This window comes from Anneissia japonica, unplaced genomic scaffold (assembly GCF_011630105.1).
Source record: "Anneissia japonica isolate Jap-2015-1 unplaced genomic scaffold, ASM1163010v1 scaffold3474_len973312_cov172, whole genome shotgun sequence".
NCBI classification, from domain to species: domain Eukaryota; kingdom Metazoa; phylum Echinodermata; class Crinoidea; order Comatulida; family Comatulidae; genus Anneissia; species Anneissia japonica.
This window is the reverse complement of record NW_022747780.1, coordinates 514,628-542,223: the sequence shown is the minus strand read 5'-3', so window position 1 is coordinate 542,223 and position 27,596 is coordinate 514,628. Positions and strand designations below refer to the sequence as shown.

General features: G+C 33.2%; 1 protein-coding gene across 3 annotated transcripts in view; it reads left to right on the top strand.

The window, feature by feature from the left end:
• LOC117120619 (MICAL-like protein 1) overlaps positions 1 to 26,487 on the top strand; it is a 41,833-nt gene extending 15,346 nt beyond the window's left edge. The window contains exons 4-13 of one of the 3 annotated variants that reach the window (XM_033265654.1): positions 3,808 to 3,949; positions 7,226 to 7,243; positions 14,542 to 14,591; positions 15,219 to 17,005; positions 17,532 to 17,583; positions 18,032 to 18,100; positions 19,628 to 19,751; positions 20,495 to 20,588; positions 21,345 to 21,580; positions 23,011 to 26,487. In XM_033265654.1, coding sequence (XP_033121545.1) covers positions 3,808 to 3,949; positions 7,226 to 7,243; positions 14,542 to 14,591; positions 15,219 to 17,005; positions 17,532 to 17,583; positions 18,032 to 18,100; positions 19,628 to 19,751; positions 20,495 to 20,588; positions 21,345 to 21,580; positions 23,011 to 23,099 — 2,661 coding nt within the window. In that variant the 3' untranslated portion in view covers positions 23,100 to 26,487. Of the gene's footprint in view, positions 1 to 3,807; positions 3,950 to 7,225; positions 7,244 to 14,541; positions 14,592 to 15,218; positions 17,006 to 17,531; positions 17,584 to 18,031; positions 18,101 to 19,627; positions 19,752 to 20,491; positions 20,589 to 21,344; positions 21,581 to 23,010 lie in introns of all 3 variants that reach the window. The other 2 variants (XM_033265653.1, XM_033265655.1) reach the window with 2 other exon arrangements.
• Positions 26,488 to 27,596: the final 1,109 nt, after the last annotated feature.

The following is a 27,596-nucleotide window of genomic DNA, read 5'->3' as shown; positions in this document are numbered from 1 at the left end:
ACATTATTTCATATAGTATTTTAGATAAATTTATAAACAATTTTAAATATTTAAATATAAACTATGAAAGTAAATACACGTAGATTAGATCAATAAAAATGAAGATATTAGGCCTAGTAATCTTTATCTATTCATTAACACGAATAACATTTTCAATATTCTAATCAATTTTTATATAGCCGGAGTTAGTTTCGACCTAGGTAAACCTTTGCTAAAAAAGTACACTTTCTCCATCAAAAGGTTTCTTCTATGAATGGAATGACCTGTTCGAAGCACTAACTCCTGTACCGTTACGATTTTTAATCGTACGGGAAATTCACTCACGATGCGGTACCGTTACGATTTTTAATCGTACGGGAAATCCACTCACGAAATATTTTATAATTTTATTATATTACCACCTTTTTATTACATAGATCTTTTTCAAAACATAACTGCTTTTATAACATTTTATAGACCCATTAAAACACAAAAGGTGCTCTGGCTTCGGGGGCTTCGCCCCCGATCCCACCGGGGCCCTTAGGCAGGCCCCTGCACCCCACGCCCAGAGAACCCCCCCTTGAAATGACCTGGCTACGGGCCTGCTAATACAGACTCAGAGCTGAAATAATAGAAAATAATTCCACTATTTCCAGAAGAATTCATACCAGCATATGATGCATCATAGCAACAGTTCAAATATACTAAGATTCAATGTAACCCTATGCATAGAATCAGTGCTTTTAAAGAGGCTTTGCTTCCAATGAAGTAATTAGTGGATCTGGAGCTTGATGGTTAAGGTGCTTGCCTTCCAACCCAGAATTCTGGGTTCAAATCACATCAGGAGTTTAAATTTAACAGTACTGAACTGCAAAAAAAAAACTCCCTCCTCCAATGGAGGTATATGGTACCCTAGTTAGGTATGTAGTGATGGTGGGTTGTTGGGCCAGCCAGTCTAAAATTTTTCACCAAGTCTGAAGTTAATTTCTTCACCCATCCCTCCACCCATCTTAATTAACCCCTCGTGCACACATCCTTAAATCCACTCTCATTATTTATAGTTTACCAATGTCATCACACACCCACCATTAAAACGTCTACTCCCAACCCTTAATTTCTACTACAGTACAACTCTGCTCCATGCTTTTCCCAACCTTCAAAAAGATACTTGTTTATAAAAGCATCATTCCATTTTGCAATTGGCAAGTGTACTTGTTAATATACATAAACCTGTACTATTGTACTTTATGCTCAAAACACTGTTTTCTTTCCAAATAAATATTGGCCATAGTATACTTTCACTTGTGTGTACAGTATCTAACTCTTAATGCCTCACCTATGCAGCTACATCAGTATGTGCAGGTATATATATTCCTATACCTATACCTATGGTCGAAAGTACTCATACAATAAATATTTTGTTCTGAGGCAAATACATAAACTTTCGGGTATATGTATAATGTACTGTTCTGCAGTGTAGCAACATAAACTATAAAGTTCTTTTAACTTTTTGCTGAAGTGCGTATGCTTTATACGATTGAGCGCTATTATTATTTATTTATATATATATATATATATATATATATATATGTATATATATATACTGTATATATATTATATATTTATACATGTATGTGTATATATGTTTCTATTTGTGTTCTGACTTTCACTTTACAGTGATTCAGCCTTGATTTTGTCTAGGTCACTAGAAATTGCTTTCAAATATTCTGCATGTGATTTTAACAACTTGGGATGTTTACCACAACACGTGTCACTGATGATCTCACTTCATTCACGAACACTCGACATATTGTCTCCATTTCCAGTTGTATTAGCATTCGCAGTTTCATTTGATCCATATTCTCTAACGTAATCCATTCTCACGTATTATAAGACTAAAACAGCTCAAAAAAGAACTATTATGAGTGATAAAATAATAATATTTATAATTCTCAGATAAGTTTCTTTTCGTTTAGAATGAGGTAAACTTAAAATAAAATAGGTAATGCATTTCCTTTTGAAGTATCATTTAATAAGAATGTGATGTAAGAAAAGATTATAAACAAGTTGAGTATAGGACCCCAAGAGTGAGGATGATTCACTAAATTTGTACAGGTATGGTTTAGTTTATACCATTACCATTGGACCATTTCTCTGTTGTTCATTGCACAGATAACTTTATTCTTTAGTCTTGAAGCCTTTGTGAAGTCAACAGTAGCAGTTCTTGCAAATTCTCTGCAAATGGAATTTTAGTAACTTAAAGACTATTGTTTTTTGGTTGTGGAAATTCCTATTTTTAAGTGTTTGTTCAGCCATCATTTTGTCCATTTTTCTGATGTTCATGTTGTTCAAAATGCATTTGATCAACAATTGTAAAGAGTAAGTATTTACTAACGAGTTGCAGGCTCGTGGGTCAGAGTTCACACTATGGAAAATAATTGCGAACTTTAATGTCTATTTTCCTTTATATTTGTATTGTCTTAATAATTTGGTTACTAGTTTAGTAGTTGTGCATTTTTATTTGTTTTGATGTTTTTTGTTGCATGAAAATTTTTTTTCTTCTTTAGTCATTTCATTTCATATATTTAGGCACGAGCGCCAAGGATATGCCAATGTGAACTTAATGACTGTCATACGTGGCGTATCCATTTAACAACAGGGGACTTAATATACCAGTATACCAGGGTAACCCCCTACTCTTCTCGCAGGATGTACTGGGTTCAAGTGCACACGAGCCAAATGCATACACTGGGCCAAGGGTTTAAAGTGCTTATCCGAAAAGACTTCCACCACCACTGAAGCCACGGACTACGGTAAACCGCTTGGCCAATCATCTCACCTAAATCACGTCTATGCTTATGTCATTTCAGTTCTATATGATGGTCATACTATAATGTCATTGTATAATAATTAAAAACATAAATTAATATCGGCACTATTCACATTACTGTACATTTATAGTGGGGGGGGGGTAACTTAAACCCTTAAACATAAATATCAATAATGCTTTCATTTACAACTAGATTGTTATGTATCATTTGTTGTTTTTTATATTTGACAACAATTTTGAATAAAGAATAACAATTTGTACTGATAAAATTATCTCAATTAATTTACATTTTTAATATGTTATATGATTTATTGGTTATTTGATTGTACTAATTAATTACTTGATTGATATTGTTTTTGTAGGCATTTGAGGTTTCAGAGAGGGAGTAGTTGTGCATTTTTATTATTTTAATTGTTTTTACATTCTTTGATGTTTGAATGTTTTGTTTTTTTTTTCAGCCATGGCTATGCTTGTGACAAATTATAGGGAGGTTATATTGTGATGTCATCAGAATAATTAAATTAAATTAAATTAAATACATGAACTACTGTACTATCAGCAACATTCACTTGACCCTACATTTATATGTAGTGGGGCAGGGGCGTACGGTGAAAAATCTAAGGGGGGGTCGAAACGAAAGCGCAGGGGGAAAGCTGAACTCGGAGCAATTTAGTGAAGCTTTCAGAATTCGCGGGGTGCGTTATTTGTGAGTGAAGCGAGCATATTTAAAGGGCACTTTCTTTAAAAAGGGGGGGGGTCGACAGCACCCATCAACCCCCCCACGGTACGCCCCTGTGGGGGTAACTTAAACCCTTAACATAAATACTGATAAGGTTTACTTATTGTTATCATATTCATCATTTTGTGTTTTTTATGTTTGATAACAATTTTGAGTAAGGAATAAACATTTGTAATAACAAAAGGTATCTCAATTAATTAACATTTTTAATATATGATTGATTGATTGATTGATTACTTGATTGATGTTGTTTTTGTAGGCATTTGAGGTCGCAGAGCGTGAGCTCGGCATCCCTGCCTTGCTCGACCCTGAGGACATGGCATCTATGCTAATACCTGACCGGCTTAGTATCCTTACATATGTCTCACAATATTATAATTATTTCCACGGGAAATCACCAGGTAGGTTATGCACTTGCATCTTGTCTGTCTTCCAATTTGAATAACATTTCAAAATCTTCCTTCAATTTATTTTTCATAATTAATTTTTAATTTTTTTCATGTATTGTTTTGGGAAAACTGTCAGTGTTTGTAGGTTATGAACCCATCAAAACTGTTTTGTTTTGCCATAATCATCATCTGAAACCCAATAAAATTATTCTCCCTGTCAGAAGTAATTAGTATGTTGTAGTGAGACTTGTCATGTGACCACAACAAAAGAGTAAAGCATCTTATATTCTAATTTTTCAAAATTAACATTATAACATAAATATATTTTGTATCATTCCTGATAAACTTTGGGAATTCTAATTACAGTACAGTATCATTTTTGCTCTGAAAAACATAGTCTTTACAAAATACAGGGAATATAAAATCATCCAGGTATTACAATGTCATACTTTAAGCCAGCTGTTATTTCCTGTAGATACAAACAGTTTTGTCCTTAAAGTTTGACTCAACTCAAATCATAACTTTGTTATGACAATTATAGATTTCCTGTCAATTTAATGTCATAATATTCCATACAGTTATATTCCAAACATTTATTATCAGCATTGGTATCATTTTGGCTGACATGTATGCTTAATTTTTTCTTATTGTAAACTTTGTGTTTGCTAGCCAACTTGTTAATTGTTACCAACTTATTTTTCTGTCAAGGCGTGTTTTGTTTTCATGCTGAAGTACTCATAACTGAACAGGTGGCAAAGATGAATTATTAATCATATTTTGTGTTACGATATTATAATGGCCAAGGTATATAGTAATAAGAATCTGTGACCTATGTTCAAGGTATATTACAGTAGACTCCTTGACCAAGTTTCCCTTCATGATTTTGCCTTTTTGGATCTTTTTTTTTTGTATGTGATTGAAATACTGGCATACAAATTTGTATCTGTCAGACTAATCTTGTTTGATTACGTGATAAATAGATCATTTTGCAAATTCCATCAGATGTGGGATATGCACATAATTTGTGAAATATTCATGCTGTACTCAGATAAAATCAGTGGGCAGCCAGCTTAATAAGGTTGTACACATAATTACAACCAAGTCTTTTTACTGAGAAAGCCAAGCTCTAGGGAAAAAAAAAAAAACTTTTCTGATATGCTGTACAACTTACTTTTTTTAGGACACAAAAATGGTGTATGAGTAAGAACTCAAAAAAAGGATAATGAGATAGATACACATTTTTGAGTAAAGACTTGGGAAAAATGGTTAATGGCTTAAAATGGTTTTAAATTTATATAGTGCAAAATACAAAAAGTCTGTATGTGCTGTGCAACGGATTTTTCTAAGGCATAAAAAGGGTGTATGATGAACTCAGGAGAGGATAATGAGATACAAATTTTTGAATATTTAAAATGGTTAATATGGTTTTAAATTTATAGAGCGCAAAATACAAAAAGGCTGTATGCACTGTAAACACAATGTGTAGAGATGCTTGGAAATATGAAAGAATTAAAGTAAAGAAAGACGAAAGTGCCAAGCCAGCACCCCAAACCGCAGTATGGGGATACTTACGCCCTCGTCGCTAACCAGGAATTAATTTTATTGAACCCTGGTCAGTAAAACAATAAAAAAAGGGAAAAGAAAAAGGGGTGTAACCACAAGCCAAACCAAACCAAGAAATGTTTACAATTATGAGATTATCGAATGAATATATCAATTAAGGTTGATATCTATAAAAAAAAAAAATAATGTTTTCAGCGTTGTACAATATCTTGTGTCAAAATATATCCGAAGCTTGACACGTTTATTTGCCTAAGAGTTATATAAATATTGGGCGAGACTTGCAACAATGCACGCTTCTTCTACTGTAAATATTTTGTATTGCAAAGGACATGGTCTGAGCCTTACTGTAGTCCAACACATTCTTCTCTGTCACATTTTATATACATACATTAAATTCCATGTTTGCTATAATTAAATTAATTCTGTCAGCACATGTTTTTAGTTGGATTTCATTATATATATTTTTCTATTATTGTCATGTTATGTGGATTGTCATAAAACATTATTTGCATTTTTAAAAAATTGGTTCTTTGCCCTTTGCAAATTTGATCCAATATAAGCAATAATAAAACAGTGTGTGGCTATATTTAGACCCAAGAGAGCAGGGCTACTATGAGGGGAAATCCCCTTGAATTTGTACAAAATTTTATAAAGTAGTTGCAGGTTCCATAATAATAATAAATTTAGCCACTGAAAATATATCAGTTATTGGCAGCCATTGACTAGAAAATCTAGTTATTATATTACATCTCATTATAATCTTAGATTATATTATATTTAACAATCCTGTATTATATTACATTATATTATGTTGTAAATACACATGGGCTAGAAGATTTCTAATTATTTTCTTGACATAAGATGCTACCATTTTAAAAATGTACTGTACTGTAAATATATCTGCAAAAGTACATACTTAAAACCCTTGAATTGTTGGTAATATTAAAACACATTCTGTAAGGGGTTAAAAGGAGGGAAAGTAATACTGTAGGAAAAGAGGAAAGGGATTAAAGTGAAGGACATTTTAAAAAGCAGAGGTGAATTAATAAAGAGAAGAATACAGGAAGGCTAATTGTAGAGAATAAATTCATTCAGATTTTTTTTAAACAATATTTCAAATTAAATTTTGATAATCTGAGTAAGACTAATTTCATCTCAAGTGCTCCATTCGATTCGATTTAAAAGTTATATTTCAAGCATAGAAAGTTTGAAGCATATTTTAAAAGTTTTGTATTACATAAAAAAAACGACCTTAAATTCTTGTGTCAAAACCATTTTGAGAGTAAATATTACAAGGATGACATGTGTTGAATACATCAGCGGATGTACAAATGATAAAAATAAACAAAAAAAGAAATGAAGGCACATAAGTCAGGGGTATCCAAGCATCAAGTGTAGTAAAAAAAAATATGAATAAATATAGTAAGTTACTATAGAGTATTGCATCATTAATTCTCTAGTGAATTACTATTTTATACTGTATCTGTTGAATTTTGAAATCATAGTGAATAAAGCGATCTCAAATCATGATTCTTATTTATTTACAATATTTTATTCTTGTCTTTTTTTCTACATCGAAATTTGATCAGAGGAAATGACAATTTTGTCTTATTTCCTCTCTCGATCGACTGTGTCTGAAGAAAACTTTCTCTGTATATTGTGTTACGAATAATAAATTACATTGAGTATGGAATAAAACACAGGTGTATCTTTTAAAATTTTCAGCAAAGAAACGTCCAAAAGGTATGTTCTGAGGGATTGATTGCTAGTCATCAACCTGATATAATTTTGTTATGTTCATAGAATATGAATTGCATGCATCTTGACCTATGAAGCACATAATTAATAGACAATAGCAGTATGCATGGTTACCTCATTTGCATAAAGGTGGTAATACCCATATTTGGTCAAGTGATTTGATTGGCCAGGCATGATCATTTTCAGTAATATTAGTTATATTAATTTTATATTATTTTGATGCAAGCTGGCTTGTAATTTAATTACTGAAATTATTTTTGTTTTTTGTTGATTTAATTTCCTTTTGCTAGGCTTGATCATTTTACATGATTAGTTATTTTTATTTTTTAAATATTTTCTTTTAAAATGGCATATGATTTTGAATGCAAATAAAATTGTTAGAATAATTTTTATGTTTCAAACCATAACTGCTAAGAATTTGTCTTTCTAAGTGTTCTTGTAATAAATTATTTTTATAGGAAATACTTTCTAATTATAATAATCATAAACTGCAAAGACTTTATATTTCTAAGTGTTTTAGCAAAATTTAAACCAATTTTATAGGAAATAATTTCTAATTTTAATAATTCTGTGACCAGTGCTACCATAGATTATTACAGTTGCAATTTTATTTTTTTTTCTTCAAAAGTACTTATAAATTAAATTAATATAGAAAGGGTAACATGGGAGCCATGATAAAGCTGCATATGCTATGCGTAGAGGAGATTGCAGTAATAAATATTAAGACTAAAGTGCTTAAGTTTTGAATTGATCCTGTATAGGATATTGTATCGCCTGTTAATATCTGTTTTGACTGGCTCAAGATTGACACTGAGAATGAGGGACTGAGGGGACTATAGGCAGGGGACGTAGGAGACGGAGGGTAGAGACTGGGGACTGAACTGATTGAGACTGTATTGGGCCGTTGCATCTTTTACGGTCCTTTCACAAACGCCTTTTAGCTCACGATTCAATCACTGAATGAGAAGTAAAAGGAACAGTGTTTTTAATATGTATTTACATTATATTTTATTGATATTATTTCGGATTAAATACATGATGGACAGGTACAAAAAATATTCTTTTAAAGCAGTACGGTGTATGGCAATGCTGCATGATTTTTGATGAATACCAAACCTTTTTCTTTAGTCTTGCATACCACTATCTTTTTGTTTTTCCTTCTTTTGCCTGCTTACCATCATTCAAGCTATTTTTACTTTTGAATGGATATGCACAATTCATTTGGGAAGAAAAGATTTACTTATAAAACAACAGCATAAAAAAGAATGCTTGGATAGAAATCTTCAATTGCTTAATATGTGTTTTTCTAAAGCATCACATCCCTACCATAGCAATCAAAGGGTGTTAACACGTTGACTGCCAGCGACGAGTGTACTAGTCCACAGGATGTTGCTGACGGCGCCAGGCACGAGTGTCCTCTTCAAAATCTGGTTATGTTAATTACTGTACTACTAAAAAAAAAAGAGGACTTAAAAAAAAAAAAGAAAAAAGAAAGAGTGCTTAAATTTGAAAATATTGTTGATTAAAGAAATAGCTAGAAACAAAAATCCAATTGAAAAGAATGTTTAAAAAATTATTTTTGTTATGTAACATGTGGCTGTGACGTTATCAGACACAAAATTTATTTTGTGTCTGCCTGAAGTTTGAAAGTAGTACTACTGTAGAGCAAAATTTGAATTGCATTGAATTGAATTATTTTGTATTTGGATATCTTTACATCAGTCAAGTAGAACTTGAGAAAGTGGCTTCCAATAGATTGCTTATAAGTTCCTATTATCCGATCAAGTTGGCATGAAACAACTTTATAGATGATGTCCTGTTTAAATTTATTTTTGATTGGCTCATGTCAAAAAGGGCCAACTTACTATAAAGCCATAATATGGAATAAATTAAAATTTAAAATTCCAGTAGTTAGAAACAATCATTTTGAACACAGATTTCATTTTTTTTTGTCTTGGTCATTGAATGAGGAAGCTAACCCAAATTACAGTATAGGCTTTATTGTACTGTATGATAAATGGATTTATTTTGAACACAATTTATCAGTTCTAGTTTGGCAGAGGTATTTTTCAATTTATACAATTTCAGAATATACAAACAAAAACTGGTAAGAAATACAGTAGGCATAATTTAGAATATTTACTATACTTTATTATTTATTTTTTAGCAAAATTTAGGTTGAAATCAGCAGTAATGTTATGTAGCGGTTTGAAAAAATATGCAAAGAGGGGTATTTTTGGTGCGAATCACACCAACAATAACCCACTGAGTCTGAAGACTTGTTTCCAGTGGGGTCTTCCAGGGGGTGAGTTGGGCAGATGACCAAGTTAAGCTCACTGGCCTAAAATAAAAATTTTCAGGTTTTTTGAAAGATCCAAAAATTATACCCCATAAAGGGAGACAGTTGCTTAAGCAAGCACCCTGAATACCACACCCGTTTCTTCCTTCTTTCTCTTCAAATTAAGTTCTTTCTATTTTTATCAAGTTTTACCAGCTCATACTAAGATCAGACATTTCAAGTGATAGGATTGTAGATTTAGCTTGTCATATTTGCTATATTCAGGATGTACTGACCTTTTAATTAATTAACTCATGAAGTGATGAACAAGGGAAAAAAAACTATGTAACGTGCCATTGCATTCTGGGTAGTGTACTTCATGTTAGAGCATGGGGCTCATGAGTTGTAAATTATACATGAAGCTATGATGAGGCTAGGATCATGAGGAGTTTGCCATTAATAAGAGAATACCACAATTATGGTAAGATTAAATCTTTTATATAAATTTTTAGATTAAATAATAGTTAATGATAGACAATTAATGAAATCAGTAGTTAGTTAAACAAAGAACTATTCTTTAAACGGTAGGAGTAATGTTGTGCCCTATCTGACGTTCTACCAGGGCAGTCCAATTCAACACTAGTCACTATGAACAAGCTTGGTAATCTAGTGGTTATGGTGCCAGGCTAGTTATCTAGAGGTTGTGGGTTCGATTCCCACACAAATCACTTGCGATTTTTTTTTCTCAAGTATTTAAAGCCGTATACTGAGTATTCACACTCCTGTAATATTTGATCTAACTAATCTTTTAATTTCATCATTTTTATAAAGAGTACAAAACTAAACATACAGTGTGCTATGGTACAGTATTTACTATAAAAAAGACAGATGATGATCTTAACTTAACAATAATCATTGTTTGGTATTATTATGTACTTTTTCAAGGAAAGGAAGAGGAGTTCACAAAAGTAGTTGTTTTGTACTCTCTTTAAGATAAGAGAAAAATGCAACAATAATAATAATTATAGTAATTATGATAATTATAGTAATAGTGTTAATGTTAATATTAAAGATTACAAGTCCATAAAATAATTGCTGCGAAGCAGCCAATTCATATTCTTGACAGCAATTTGACCTCTGAAAGGTCATTGTTTGTCAAAAAACCTGCGCCTAAGACAACCAAAAAGCGGACTTTCCTTCTTTCGTTCTGCCAGGTAAAATCAATTACTTTAGGCGACGTTTGTAGATTAACCTACTCATACCAACGTCCGCATGTCGTGACGCTGGAGTACTATTCAGCGTGTTTACTATATTTCTAGGTTTCCTATTTCTACGTTTAATCGGCTCATGTCTCAGCCACAATATTTTGAGGCCAATATTATTTACGAACCCAGTTAAACTTATTTACTAGCCTATTTCAACGTGCTAATTATTAAATTTAGGCGACACTTGTTGTAGACTGGCATACTGTTTTCGGAAATAAATACCATTTTAAACACATGCACAGATCGATTCGCCAGCAGCGAGTCATTGCCAGCAGCAGCGAGTCGCCAGCAGCGAGATGTCACTGCAGCAAAACACTATTGTACACGGTACCAACGCTGTTCTAATATAGACAATGGGTCTATTAATTGATAGTGATAATGAAATTGTGATATATAGTAATAGTAGCAGATCTAGAAATTTGAATTAGAGAGGGGGGGGGGTGGGGCCCTGGGAGGGGACTTTCACACATGGAGAGTCTAGGCCACCTTATTCCCACCAATGTTGGAGGTGCGGTAAGAAGATTTGATAGCACCCCTAGATTGCTGGAAATGGCATTCTCAGACCTAAATTTAATTTATATAATTTTCCTTTTCTTATTTATAATTTTGAAAAAGTTAGGGGGTGGGGCCGGCTTGCACCCACCCCTCCCCCTATCCCATGAATCTGCCACTGAGTAATGGTAATAATATTTTTTACTTGGGACCTGAAAATTTAGGGTTGTCTTGACGTTCGGTCTTCAATTTGAGTGTTAGTTTTGTGTTAAAAGATTGAAGATTGTTACTCAGTGCTTGGTCTCAGAATTAGAGGGGTCTAGAATTATAGGGGTGAACCATATTTAATTATGGAGCATAATATTATAATAAAAATAATACCATCACATTAAAATGGAATATAAAATTGTCATGTTACATATAAAGTAATGTACTGTATGCGTGTAATAGGCAGGAGGTAGCTTTGTTTGGTTAACAACAGGAATTAATTATTTACTTTTTTTAGTCTATCTAATTAATGTTTTAATCAGGTCAATTACTATTGTCTTGAAAAAGAAAGCACACAGTGCCAACTGTAACGCATTACAACTAATTAAAAAAAAAACGCTGAAGATGTTGCTAGTATAAAATTGATTAGGGGGAAGAAGGTAATGTGAATATTTCCCCCTCCCTCTTTATTAAAGGGGAAGGAGGGAAGTTCAACATACACCAAGGATGTGTCAATCCAAGTGGCAGCGAAAATTTCACTTACTATAAGTAGGAGTATGGTATATAAAAGGCAAAAATAAAAGGAAATATGTGAATATACCCCTCCCAAAAAAAAATATATTAAAGAAGGGGAAGGAAAAATGTAAAGTCACCCAGGATGTTTTAATTAAACATCTGTGGGGTATTCATGAAGGGGGAATTTGAATATGTTAGCATGTCTGTTTATATTCATCCTGTTTTGATCTGGCCGTCGCCGCCTGGGCACATGATAAGTGTGCCACTAATGGAGGTTAAAGTTCATGCACATTATCATCATGTTGCAAGGCCATTTCATTAATATTCGATCATTTTTTATAGCCTTTACATCATCCATCACTATTAACTATATGTATACCGCTATATTAATGAGTATGTAGGCCTATTCATTTCCTTGATATAAAATATCATGTTATAAATAGTCTCCATGATCAATAATTCCAAGTAAAAAAAAATGTAGTTACTCGTCCTAATATTTTGAAAAAAAAGGTAACGAGGGCACTTTTTTTTTTACTCTGGGATGGCAAATCAAAGATGGTTGATGGGGAAATAGCTTCTGCATCTTCACTTTTAACAAGTAGATACATTGAAAGCAAATAAAAGAAGCACTAGACATGATTCATAACATATGTATCCCTAACAACGCACGATCGCGAGTGGAATTTTTCCTGATATGAGTCAGCCAGATTTTTGTACATTTCGTAAAATAAAGGTATATTTATTATTTATTTATTTCATTTCATCAGACCAACAGCAAATCATCACCACTAACAGGCTGGTAAAATATATAAAATTTAAATATATCAAATATATAGACGAAAGAGTACAAAAATCTCGCCTATTCAAATGATTAATAATAATAGAACGAAATATAGACAAACTATTGTGAAAAATGTCAATATTAGCGGTTAAAATAAGAGAATTATATTGAAGAGAAAGTCTAGAAATAAAACTACGTTTACAGACATCAACTCTACAAAAGGGGACATTAAAGGTAGGACAGGAACGAAGACTTCTAGAATTAACATGCAAACCAAACAGATGTACAAGATCACTAAAGTACGAGTTAACACATTTATAGAGAAAAACCATATTGTGAAATAAAAATCTATTCCTAGGACACATTAATTTACAAGGGCGATTAAAACATTTTTCAAAAAACCTAATAAACTTAAGATGCATCCTATCGATGCGAATTAATATTGATAAAAACAGTTTGAATGGCCCATATACCAGGAGAACATATATAATCTGTACATTTATTTTCTATATAAAAAAAAGTTGGTGAGGCAGAGAAAATAGAATGCTCGAGGGGACGAGAAACTAGTAGTTTTTTTAATTTGGCCTAATATTTTTTTCCCATTCAAATAATATGCTTTATCAATTCAAATATTAATTTTGTTGTTCATTTCATCCATTTAGTATATTAAAATCTATACAATTTCATTTTGTACTAAGTAATTGGACAAATTCGTATAAAAGTGGTATGTTTGTTCTGGTGCCTTCCTGCTAATAATCAAGGTTATTGAGGTTCAGCTCAAATAAACTACAAGCATGAATAAGCAAGAATAATCATCCTGCAAAAAAAGATCATCTTTCTTCAAAACAATGTCAGTGGGATTATAATAAATATTGATAAAAACAGTTTGAATGGCCCATATATTATATACATATATAATCTGTACATTTATTTTATATATCTTAATATTAACTGTATGATATTATGATGATAGTACAGTATTATTATTTTTCTGTAGAACATACAAGAATTTAAAAAAAAAATAAAGCATTGGCAGTGTTGTTAATCCGCAAAGCTCTTTGTTAAAAATGGGACAATAAGCCCAAATATTTATAGTAGTGTACAGCTAATAGAATTACATATGCAAAAAAATTTAATTCATTATCTTATTCTATAATTCTATGTTATTATATTTATATGTCTATATTTTTGCTTCCTCAACCAACACTCTTTGTAGGCATAAAGCAGGGAACAACATGAGGGAGGAAAATCTTTTGTATACCATTCTCTTCCACCAGACATGATTTTTTTTTATCACATTGCCATAGTTCTGTGGGTTTATGACTGCCCCTTTAACATGCAGTCAAGTTGAGATAGGAAAAGAGGTTGAGTTTATACCCAAGGACCAGGAAATACCAGGTCAATTGTCTAGCTTACGTCTCATAAAATGATCAGGAGGGGCGCCAGGATTTTCCTGGGGGGAGGGAGTCTGAGGTCTCGAAGTCCCAACAGGAGTGACATAACTTTCCTGGCAAGAGCAAAGTGGGCATGGTCAGATGTCACTCAAAATTTTTCAAAAGTGGTTCTGGGCCAAATTCCCGAAAAGTAGGATAATTTGGGGGTTTCAAAGGCTTATTTATTCAATTTTAGTCTGATAATATGTAGAAAATACATAGATAATTTCAATCACTCTCAGGGGTGGCGCCCCAATGAATAAATGAAAAATACAATATATTTAGAGTATGTTGTCTTCTTTTCTTGACAGGTGGGGGAATTGCCAACATTGGCAAAAAAAGAGAAAAATCAGTGGCAAAGGTGAGAATTCTACTTGCTGACATTTTAAGCTGATGCATACTGCACTGACGGTCATCAACCGACAAAATTCAATAAAAAAGCAGTGCGACGGGGCACGCGCAATTTAATTTTAGTTTTTGTATTTTTTTTCCTGATCAAGTTGTTTGTTATTATACAGTACAAAGTCATCTCTTCAAATGGTACTGGACTCATAATATTATAAATCATTATTGTAATTTTTTGGGATTTTTTAAAATAATTTTTCTTGTAATTAATTTTGCACCAACATAATGTTATACTGTTATAATTACTGCTACTTTTATTATAATTAGTAACATATTAGTAGTAACAATATTATATTACAACCTCTATATATTAGGGTCCCCATAATAATAGGGTATCTCCTGAATATTGGTTGGGTACAGTGTGAAAAGATATATTTTCTCTCAATGCATGGCCAAAAATGTGTTCTGTAATAATGGTGTCACAATGGAGGAATTCTCCTGTATTTGAAGTGAACACACATTTTGAATTTAATCCTTATGTCAGAATTATAAATAACAGATTTGCATACATGAATAGATACTTATTCTTTTGGTTTATCAGAAATAATTAACAGATCTCTTTCTTGTTGCTTATATCCTATAGGACCCGAGTGAGCCCCCACGGAAGATCTCCACAATGGGTGACAAATGTATATCATGTGGTAAAAAGGTTTATTTAATGGAGCGGTTGGTGATCGAAAGCAAACTCTTTCACAGAGCGTGCTTCAAATGTAAAACATGTAAGGCAACTCTTCGTTCAGGAACATACAAGAAAACTACAAATTCTGCTGAGTTTGAATGTTTGCATCATGGCAACGATATCTGGAAAATACGAGCAAACTTTTCCGAGAGAGCCTCTGTGAAAACCACACCTAAACCTGTAGCTGTCAGTGGTGGTGAAGACATCTGGCAAAGTCAGTCAGCTAAACCAGTTAAGATGGAGATAGTGGAAGCTCCAGTTGAAGAATTCAAGGAGCCTGCAAAAGAGGATGATCCCTGGGCATCAAGGATCGATCTGATCCCTAACCAGAAGGAGTCGCCGAAGATTCCACGTCGCCAGCAGAAACCAGATCCTGCTGGAAAGCCAGATTTGGTGCAGAAACCAGTTGGAGGAGTAAAGCTACCAACAGTTTCACTGCATCCTCATCTCCTTGCAGCACAGACATCGCGTGAAAGGTTTCAAGGGACGGATGATACCAGGAAGGGTCTGATGAAATCACTGGCAGCTGTCAGAAGTGATTATGATTCCTCAAGCTTTGGTAGTAAAGACAGTTTAAGTTCTACCTCAAGTCGTGAGAACATGACCTCCAGCTCTGAAATACTAACTCCACCACCTCGCCAAAAATCAACCCCCAAGGCAGTGAAAGATTCCCCATTTATAACTAATCAAGGTTCCCCCAGCAATTTAGAAGCTCCACCGCGAAAAAAGGGAGGGTTGAAATCACCACTTGCAATGAAAAAGACTGAAAAACCAGCAGAAACAGATGATAATGTTAAACAAAACAGCTCAAAAACTATAGAAACAAGTGTTGTGAGTGTTGTCGAGAAAGAAGTGACGCCAGCAGATGGGATACAAAGAGGTGAAGACAAGAGCAAGAAAGTACATGAAACTGAAGAAAACAAAAAGAAAGAATATGAAAAAGATAATGAAAAGGACAAAGATGATATGGAAGGAGTTGAAGTTGATGAAAAGGGCAAGTTAGACCTTGAAGAGAAGGGCAAAGTGGATGAAAAGAACTCGGAGAAAGATGTTAAAAATGAGCCAACAAACCAAACAAGTAGTGAAGGAGAAGACTCCACAAAGAACGTAACAAAAATTGAAGTGGGTGAGTCAAAAACAGAGATTGAAATCACTGTTGCTGAAAATGATAATTACGATGAAGACAAAAATCCATTTGCTGAATCGGGGGATTCAGACTATTCAGGAGATAACCCTTTTGGAGAGGTTGACTCGGATGAGGATTATGATGAGTCTATGAACCCATTTAAAGACGAGGAAGAACATAAGGAATATGATGAGGGAGTAAATCCATTTACTGGCTCGCCACCAAAAAACTTCCCGCCGCGAACACCACCCTCTAAAACCCAGGAAAACTCTGGGGTTTCGTACTCCGTGAAGAGTAGGACTGACATTCTTAAAGAAATGCAACGTGATCGATCCACATTGAAACAGAAGAAACGACGTGCACCGCCACGCCCCAAGGCGCCTCCTGGTCAGTCACCAGGTGCGGCAGGAGGATTAACTCCACCTCCGAGGCAAGCAAAGAAGAAAGACCGTAAAGCACCACCTCCGCCAAAAGCGGGTGACGATGGCCAACTGGAGTTTCAGAAGTTGCAGCAGAAGATGTTGCAAGGAAAGGATAATGGAAACATACGACCAGCATCCCCAAGGTAGTAATACTTTATTTTAATGTATTTATTGGTTTAATGATAAGGTATTAAAGCAGTGCATGCAAAGATGTAGCATTAAGGTAAAATGTTTGCATTACAATAAAATATAATCACCAAACAGCACAATATAAGCAAAATGACAAATGGTTTAAATTTGCCTAATTTATAGACTATACCTGTTAGTGTAATACGTAATCAAAATATCGAAATGCATGCCATCATGTTGGGATTCGATAATTTGACATTAGCTATGTCATCATCAGGAATTTAGACATTAATTATGTCATGAAATTTTATTATTAAACACTCCATTCCCTAATTGTCATAAATGCATGGATAAAGCATTGTTCCAAAGCACTGTAATTGAGGAGTGTACTTGTTGGATCTAAAAAAAGAACTTACATAAACATGAATAAATGATTATCAACACAAACTATTATACATCATTGTTTTTTGTTAATAGCAATACAGATATTGTTTTCAGAACTATCATTTTAATATTTCTGTCTTTTTTTTTTTCTTTCAGTCAATTACGTGTAAATCAAAATGGAATTAACCGAACACCTGGTGGGACCCCTGTAAGTCAGATTTTTATTGCGAACAAATTATTAATTTATGACCAGATTTAGTTACAAATATGATGATATTTGCATTTAATCAATTTGTATTCTAGTGTATTTCACAAAATAATAATAAACACTACATCTTCATTGTAATGGTAGAAGCATCCTCGTTGCAGCCCTGGGTAATGCTAATTCTACCACCACCAAAACACACACAAGATAGTCAACATCTAAATCTTCAACCATTTTCATCATGCCATCTGATGGACCGGACCTGGCCTGGCAGAGTGCAATGATTGTGCTAGAAACTGTGTCCAGGTCTGACTGAAACAAAGTATCTAGCAAGTATGTAGACACGATAAGGAGAAAATTGAAGATTGGAAAACAATTCCAAGCTCTTCTATAAGGCGTTGTTTTATGGAAATATGTAATTGTTTAATGTGTTTTTGTTTTTTTCTCCTAGGACATAGCCAGGAAGCGGAAATCTCAAAAGACATTTAAAGCGCCTCCGCCTCCCCTCATAAAACGAGAGGTAAGTCATAACGTAGAGCAAAGTATCATAAAATGTTATTGTGTTAAAGATGGTCAAATTAAGTCTGCATAATAGATGGAACGTGTTTCAGTATTTCCCGGTAGATTGGATTCAGGGATTTTCTTATTTTATCTTGGAAAATCTACTCTTTTTGTTTTCATAGCTGCAACTGTGTCACTAATGTTTTTCTAAGGACAAATTTCGCACACACCGCCACCCACCCAACCCCCTGTCTCTTATACACATCTAGATGTGTATAAGAGACAGCATTATAGAGGGAACATGTTTCTCTATTTCCAAGTAGATTGGATTCAGGGATTCTTGTATTTTGGGAAAATGTAGTCTTTTTGTTTTCATGGCTGCAACTGTGTCATCAATGTATTTTTAAGGACAAATTTCACCTCTCCACGCAAAATAATGTTTAAACATATTTCTAATTTTGAGTGATCACAATCATCATCTAAAATCATGGAAAGTACAATGAATAAAATATGTTTACCCTGAATTGTTTACCAAGTGTGCTCATTAAGTTTTTCATAAATAATATACTTTCCAATATAAATTATTGAAAGAGTCAATCAAGGCTTTAGAAAGCAATCAGTATTCATATAGTTTATTTTCACATGGATTTACAGTACTTGACTCATCAAAACTTCTTTTTCATCAATACTGAATAATGCCATAAAAATAACAAAATCATTAAAAACACTACTTTAGCATCAGAAAAAAAATATATAATGGTATTAGAAACTCTTCATATTATGTTTATATAATTTGAATTGTTCAGATTTTTTTGCAAAACTTATGGTTATAGAAAGTAATTCTTCTTCTACAGTTTGAAAAGAACAATGGTATCTGTATGTAATATACAATTGTATAATCAATTTCTCTATAATTGAATTCTAACGATCACTGGTTTCACTCTCACTGACATTTGATAGGCCTATATTTAAATGAATTGATTCTGAAATTCGGCTAGTATTCAAACAGGAATTATTAGATATGTTTAGGAAAAAACGGCCAAAGGTAAGTACAAGTTGGTCCTTGCAGTATTTTTATTTATGTTTTTATACATTTTTAAAATTCTTTTTTTTACTTCACCCATGCAAACCATGAGCATGGACCTAATCTATAAGGGTCAAATGTCAGTGTTACTAAAATAAACAACGTATCTGACCAAGTTTATCCATACTTGCAATGTATAATATTTGTGATGCTTTTCCTCATTTGGAGATGCCTATTATTATAAAGAATGAGTTTGTAATTTGGCTTTCGTCTTTTCTACGCTTGCCAGGGGCTTTGCTAGCTGGGGGTCCAGGAAAAAAAAATTAATCAATCAATAAACAAACGAACAAAGAATTAACAATGAAAAATTTACAATAAATAAATAAAGTGAAAAAGCATGCCTTACTAAGCTGTCAAAATTCCTTGCACCACGCCTGACTCTTACTCAGGGAGTCTTGTAAGTTTAAATATGAAAAAAAAAATTACTTTCCAATTTAATCTTAATTCTGTGTATCTTTCCAGGTGGAAAAGCACCATGTTGACACCCTTGTTATCCAGCGGGAATTGAAAGAAATTGAAATCAAACAAAATGACTTGGAGAGGAAAGGAGTGAAGTTGGAAGAAAAGCTAAGAGAACAAATGAATGGTAAGAAAAGAATAGTAGATGAGATATAGCATTGTATGTATACAAGCTAGTTAGAAGCTTAACCATAGTTCCTATTAGAGTTAGTTGGCCGAGCAGTTAAGGGCAAAGTCAGTTGTACGAGAGAATGCATCTGAAGTTTAGATGGTGCTGCTATGGTGTGGCTGTCTGTTGTTAGTGTGACAATTGCCTTGATAGTGAGAGGTTGTGGGCTATATACAAAAATAATAGGGAAATGACAGTGTTTGATTAAAACACAGGTGGGCAAAGTGCAGCCCACAGGCCACATGCAGCCAGATGGTGATTCTGTTACAGCTCGCGAAAATAACTAAAATCCTTACGTGTGCGGCCCACCAACCATCTTTGGCTAAAAAAAAAAAAATCCTTTTTTTGTACAGCTCAACTCCAATCGTTTGTAAAAAGCAATATTAAAACTGAGGATATTGTGGTATAAAAGCAGTGCATAGGTTTTTGGAAGCACACTGGAAAAACCAAAGTTTGCGTACAGCTCTCAGTGTAAAAAGGATACTTGCCTCCCAATACCAGGGTCCTGGGTTCAAATCAGTTTTCTCACTACCAAAACAACTTCTCATATTGAGATTTAGTTTGTGTGAAGCATCGTGTGTATGTTTGTCTTGCAAAAGGGATTGTCACCTACAAGTAGGACAGTGATATATTCGCTATTGACAATCCTTGCTGCATGTGCCGTGTACCTAAATAAATAAAATTTGTATTTCTTCCAGAAGATGGTGCTAATGATGAAGGTCTGTTGATTGAATGGTTTGAGCTTGTCAACAACAAGAACCAACTGGTCAGAAGGGAAGGTGAACTTGTTGCACTGTAAGTCATATGTTTCCTCCAGTATGATATGTGTGTGATACTGAGGGCAGTATTAATGCTACTCTAATTCTAACTGAGACCCGATATCATATTATTAAGTTTGGGTCTCATGTGGTGCATACAATCGTAAGCAACCACCTCTTGTAAATGACCACTTTCCCTGGACCAAACAACGATTGCTTATGAGAGGTTCAACTTGCCAAATAAATTTTATTTTTATGATCCAGTGTCATATTCTCACTATACAGATAATGTAACTTTTATCAATCGTGGCAAGGCAATCCAAACTAGTCACTCGTCACAAAAATTAATTTTTAGTTATTATCACAGGATTAAACAGTAAAATGAGAGGTATAAAATGGTAAAAGAATCATTAAAATCCAACATTTCGTTATGAAGTTACGTGAGTTAAAACAACAGCTGTTTAAAGAAATTATTTGAGAAATCAGCCTTTCAAGTTATGATTTTCGGCATTTCTTAGGCAGCAGCCATAAACAAATCCTTAAAATTTGTTGTTTTTAACATAAAAATGAGGAAAATAGCATAGCATGATGTATAGATATATTAAAGTTAGTTTAGTGCAATAAAATAGATTTCCAAAATTTTGACATTCCAGCATTTTTTTGGCCGTTATCTCCAAAGCAAGATTTGCGATGAGAGACTGGTTTGGCTTGTCTTTGCCACAATTACTAATTTGATATAACATTATGTTTATGTTTACAATTAAATTAATAATTGAATTTCATATGATTTCAGCGCCCAGTCACAAGAGTTGGAGAAGAAACACGCTGAGATTGAGTTTGATCTGCGGCGGATTATGCTAAAGCAGGAACATGAAAAAACCGATGCGGACGCCATTGAAGAACAACGGTTACTGGACTTACTGGTGGATGTGGTGACAAAGCGTAGTGAAGTGGTAGACAGGCTCGAGAACGACAGAATACGTGAGGAGCAGGAAGATGAAAATATACGCGTTATGATGAGAGAAAGTGGTACGTCAGTTTGATGTTTTTGCTTTATTTGAGTACTGTAATTTAAACAATTTTGTCGTAAGTATAAAAACAGACTGCAGTGGGGGAGGAGTGGGGAACCACCCCCCCCCCCCACAGCCTTGCACAGTCTGGCTCAAACGCTAAAGAAAGAGAGACGGGCACTCCGGCCTGCTTCAGGTTTCAAACATTTACCTTATTAAACAATATAGAATTTGACGTGTAAAATGCATTGTTCCATCAGCAACATTCTGTATTTTATTTCCTGAAACGGTCTCCCTCCAATTAAGGACCACTTTTGGGACCAGGGTTTTCACGGTCTTTTTAACAGCTTAGTTCTCTAATTAGAATTAAAAAGATCAAAGACAATTGTGAATTCGAGGCCATAAATATATTTTTGTAATAAATTTAAATTAAGGATACCTTTATTTCCATTCAATAATCTTTTATTTTCAGCAAATTATGTAATTAATCTATATGATAATATCTGTTGTTACTTTTAATCGTGTTAACACATCTTTGGACAACCTTGTTACATATGCGTATTAGGTACAAGTCAATATACACTAATTCTGTTAGATTTGTGTATTTTAGCAGCTCAAACAATGGTCTTACCAATTTTAATTATACTCCTTATGTTGTTTGCTGTCTCTTATACACATCTAGATGTGTATAAGAGACAGCTGTTTACCTCATCATCACTGATATATTTTTTTAATTGCTCTGTTTTCACGTGTGCGTGGGTCCCACGATCTTCACTTTTTGACACTTCCTGGTCTAGCAATCTTCGTCCGTGTGGGTAACATATCCAAACTTTCGGAGGCGTCTTCTAAGCAGAATACTAATATTCTCAATCTGTAGCCTAGTAGGAGCTCTGAGTTTGGGATTTTGGCCGAGTGATATGTTACGCCCAGGGCTTGTGATTTGAGGCGAAAGATTGCACTCGCACACCTCAGCACGCTTTGAAAATCACCTTAAATCTAGTAAGAACCCCAAATACTGGGGCAATGCTTTCTGCTATGATGCATTTTGTGTTGCTTTGAACTCTAACACCACTTTAATGACTTCATTAGTAATTATGTGCGTAAAAATATTCCACAGAAATTTAATTTCCCCCCACCCCCAAATAATCACTTGCCTGAACAAAACTAGGTGTGTCTTTTTCAGCTCGCATTTCATTTTCATATAAATAGCCCTGTAAAGCTGATTACCATGAAATCACTGATTGGTTGGTCGAATCAGGAAGCCTTACTAATTGCATTGGGGACACATTTTAATGGTTGCAGTGAAAACACTGTAGCAACAATGTAGCAGTTTTATTGAATCCATGCTTTACACATCCATCGCATTATGGCATCATGCCAACTCTAAACTGATTAACATATTTTCAGCTTTTACTCCATCATACATAATGCAAATTTATATCGTTGCAGGTTTAAGCAAGGACCCTGTAACATCACAGAAGGTGAAGAATAAGAAAGAAAAGAAGGAAAAGAGGAAATCCAAAGGAATATTGTGGTGATGAGGGTGCTATAGAGGGAGCTATATAAAATATTTCATCAATGTAATGGCAAAAGGTCAATGCACTTTTACATAATTTCATAAGACTCAAATTAGCAGACTGAACATAGCACATTTGCTAAAGTCATATTTGATCGAACAAAAAGCAAATATTTTATATAAACTTCATTACACAGATGAATTTTTTTCAAGAATTAATTAGTTATATTGATTTTGTTGGTGTATTTTTAATTTTTACTTTACCATTTCATTATTCTGTTCTTTTTTACCATTTCATTTATTGATGTGTATTCAAATGTTATTTATTATTTTTCCATATTTTTTATTATACCATGATGATTCTTTACCAGATTTGCCTTAAATGCTTTGCAAATTCCATACAGTATTTTTTTTTATCTATGCAAGGCAACATTAGTGAGAAATATGTTATCTTTTAAAAAATTATTGGTAATCATTTTAAAATTAAATATATTTTTGTAATAAATTTAAATTAAGGATACCTTTATTTCCATTCAATAATCTTTTATTTTCAGCAAATTATGTAATTAATCTATATGATAATATCTGTTGTTACTTTTAATCGTGTTAACACATCTTTGGACAACCTTGTTACATATGCGTATTAGGTACAAGTCAATATACACTAATTCTGTTAGATTTGTGTATTTTAGCAGCTCAAACAATGGTCTTACCAATTTTAATTATACTCCTTATGTTGTTTGTTTACAATTCAAGGCAAAGAAAAATATATAAACATTTCAAATAAATATATAAAAACTGTTGATAACTTTTATTTTGAGTGTAGTACAACATGGAAAAATTTTCAGTAATATTACAATGTTAATACATTCCATTCTTAAAGTTTTCACGTCACAGTTATGCATACCATATAATGCTTTCTAACAGAGAGACACATCCTTTAAACAAGGCTAATCACAGACAGTCCTGAAAAACACTGTATTTTTGTGCCTATGACCATGGAAATTGTTTTTATGAACTGTCCCCATCACCAAATGTTATCTGTATGCTATAAGACACTACCGTATATTCTCACGTACATGACAAGTCTTAAAATAGCAAATTACGATCGAGAAAGCGGGGTCGCCTTACATGCGTAACACGTACAGATTTTTTATTTTTTAAATCATATTCGTCTTATGTGTGGATCGTTGCTAACACATGCAGTTGCTAAATAAATGCAATTAATATGGGGAAATAAGAATTTGATGAACATTTGAAAGCCCATGAAATGGTATTATTTTGAAGATTGGCCCTACATTTGGCTCCGTTTTTAATGAGCTAGATGCAGTATCTTGACCATAAAAAGTAGTAAAAATGTAAGAGAGGTTGTCTTAAAGCCCATCATTCCAAAACATTGTCAAAAAATTCTCAAACTCAGGGGATTGTCAAATATGCTGATCGCCTTATATGCGAGTAAATTTATACGGTATATAGGCCAAAATTTGCTGTCTGGGACATGCACATCGCTGCTAGTATACTTTGTGGCTGTCTGGAATGTTAATAATGCCTCCGACTCCTGGTTGAGCGGTCGCACGCTTTTTTCCCAGCCCTGATTGCAGCCAACTAACTTGTCAGAGACTAGAAAATGAATATTCTCAAGAGATATACTGTATAATTTATAAATAGTATGTTTGTAGTATAAAACACTGTAAAATTATATATATATATATATAAATACAATAGTCAATTGAGGTGTAATTATTTCTCGTCTGAATAGTTATTGTTAATGCTATTAGCCAAAGTGAACCACATCAGCACTTAAAATGTATGCAACTTTAGTCTTAAGAGATAAACATAAGTTTTGCACTAAGTCGCGTATATTTTTTACCTTATTGCTGTAATATTTTATGTGACAAATAGCAGTGATTTGCCCATATATGGGTGTGATATGACGACATCATGGCCATATATGTTATTATGTTTAGGGTCTTGCTAAAGGTATACTGTCTTTGTTTTTTTTGCAAAAGAAATAATAAAGTTTGTATATCTTTTACATTGGAAGGTAATCTAAAGCCTGACGTTCACTAATGCGTTGTATGGCGGTCATACGACAAATCCAATTCCAAGATGACGTGATTATCGGTAGCAGTCTTAACAGATTGTTATTAGGGAGATTTTGATTTGTGCGACAACGCAACGGAATCATTCTTTCCTGACCATCCTACCGGGCATCCCTACGTTCTCTGCATACGTAGATTTTGCCAAATGTGCATCCTAGAATCCATTCGACGAGGAAGAACTGAACGTTCTTGCATGCGCAGATGACTTTTAGTGACGTCATTACGTTCTATTTCCTACCGTCGTCGTGCAATCGACAGCTCCCTGTTAAAAATCTGTTGCACGTATGTTGTGCCATTGAGTTGAGCATGTTGGGTGTTTCAAAATATATAAAAGGCGTTACAAGGAACTTCAAACAATAGGTTTACAAAAATTAACCAAAAAATCTTTTGTGTGGTGATACATTATATAGGTTTTAAAAAGTAATTGAAAATTTAATCAGTTAATAACCAGTGATCAATAATTTTTACAAATTACATATTTTTACCAGTGTTATTATATTTTGAAACATTTTATAATCTTAATCAAGATAGTATTTTTTTTTTCAAATGTTGTGGTTGCTATAAAAATATATTGTATATGTATTTTGATGTTTTTTTTTTTGTTAATTAACATTATTTTCTTTTCAATTATTCAAATGGGTGCTTTATAATGCTAAGAAAAGAAATCATTGGAATATATGCAACAAAAATATATACAATAGATTTAGAAATATGTGTAATTTTGCAATGATGCACTCAAGAAACAATTTATATTATTTCTAATCTGGGGCCTGCCATCCCAAAAACAGCTTACTGTCGCTAAATGTTAAACTGAGTAATTGGCATAAGAATGTGACAGTATTGTATAATTTATTATTATTATTATTATTATTATTATTATTATTATTATTATTATTATTATTATTATTATTATCATCATCATCATTAATATTTTTAGTAGTATTAGTATTATTCTTATTGTTTTTTTATTGTTCAAAGTTATCATTAAAACTACTATTGTTACTTTTTTATTATTATTATTGTTATTATCATCATCATCACCATCGTATAAATAAAGTTGACATGTTACTGTGAAGATAGTATGATCTAGAATTTTACTGATAAATAGACATATGTTGTTAATACATGCAGAAGGCAAATTGAGATGCATCACAAACAGAATTTGACAAATATTTGTTAGACCCACTCTGTCATCTTCTTGATTTGGATAATACAAGCCTAGAGTCGTAGTATTGTATAAATGGTAGTAATATGTACAGATTGAGATTCTTACCAAATAAATATCGGTGTCAAATAGTAGACTTACAATTGTATATTCTTATCGGTTATTTTCAAGCCAAGCCTCAATAATTCAGCAAAACAATGGTAGGCATAAAATCAGTCATTAATATTTAGGAACCCCATGCATTACAATAGTACAGTCACACAAACAACAAAGACAAATAAACAGATTACAACAATAAAAGCACAAAAGGAAAAAGCAGCAAAAAGGCTTAGGCAAACAATTAAGTCTTGAGTGCACGTTTAAAAAGATTAGGATCTGAGATCTCTCTAATGTCAGTAGGATATTATGCTTCTCTTTATTAGGTCATGACAATATCTGATACTTCCAATTTAGGTATTGACGACTTGCATTGACTACCCATCAGGCAATTATTTATATTTTAACATTTAAGCCTTTTTGTTTTTTTAATCTCTGGATATCATATCACATAAAGGTTGTTCTTTGCTATGTCCTCTACCCTGTTGTCATCTACCCTTTGTAAATAGTTCATTGTTCTAAAATTCCAAAGACATAGGCAATGCCAATTTTTCTCTTGAACCGAATTTCAATATTTCAGTACATTATGTTCATTTAAAGGTAATTATTAACTCCGCCACGAGATATGTTTTCAGTCGAGTAAGTTTGTGTGTGTTCAAAATATCTCAAAAAGAGTTGTACAGGTCTAAATGAAATTTACAAGGTTTAGGTATGACCCAAGGATCAGATGATTAAAATCATTGGTGATGATCCATAAACGGGTGTGGATTTGGCTACCATTAAAAGGCCAACCTATTTTCCTATACGGTAGGCAGATACAACAGATGTATGATGGAATATTTAATTGGTGCAATTACAGTAAATGTAAGAGTTTACTGTAATTGCACCAATTTTAATAATTGCCATTGTTTACTTTTTTGGAAACCAATTTTAAATATTTTTGGTGGTGGTGGAAAATTAGGAGCATATTTTGGGAGATTTATTTTATAGAAAGGGATTTGCTGTGGGCAGAGATATGCTTTCTACTGAGTGCTCCTTTTTCTTATAATACAGTAATATTCTACAAATGAGGCCTTATGCAGCATATGATGCAAATCAAGACAGGTAAGGCAATAAATAGGCCTACCTTTTTTTTTTCAAATCATGTATTTGTGAT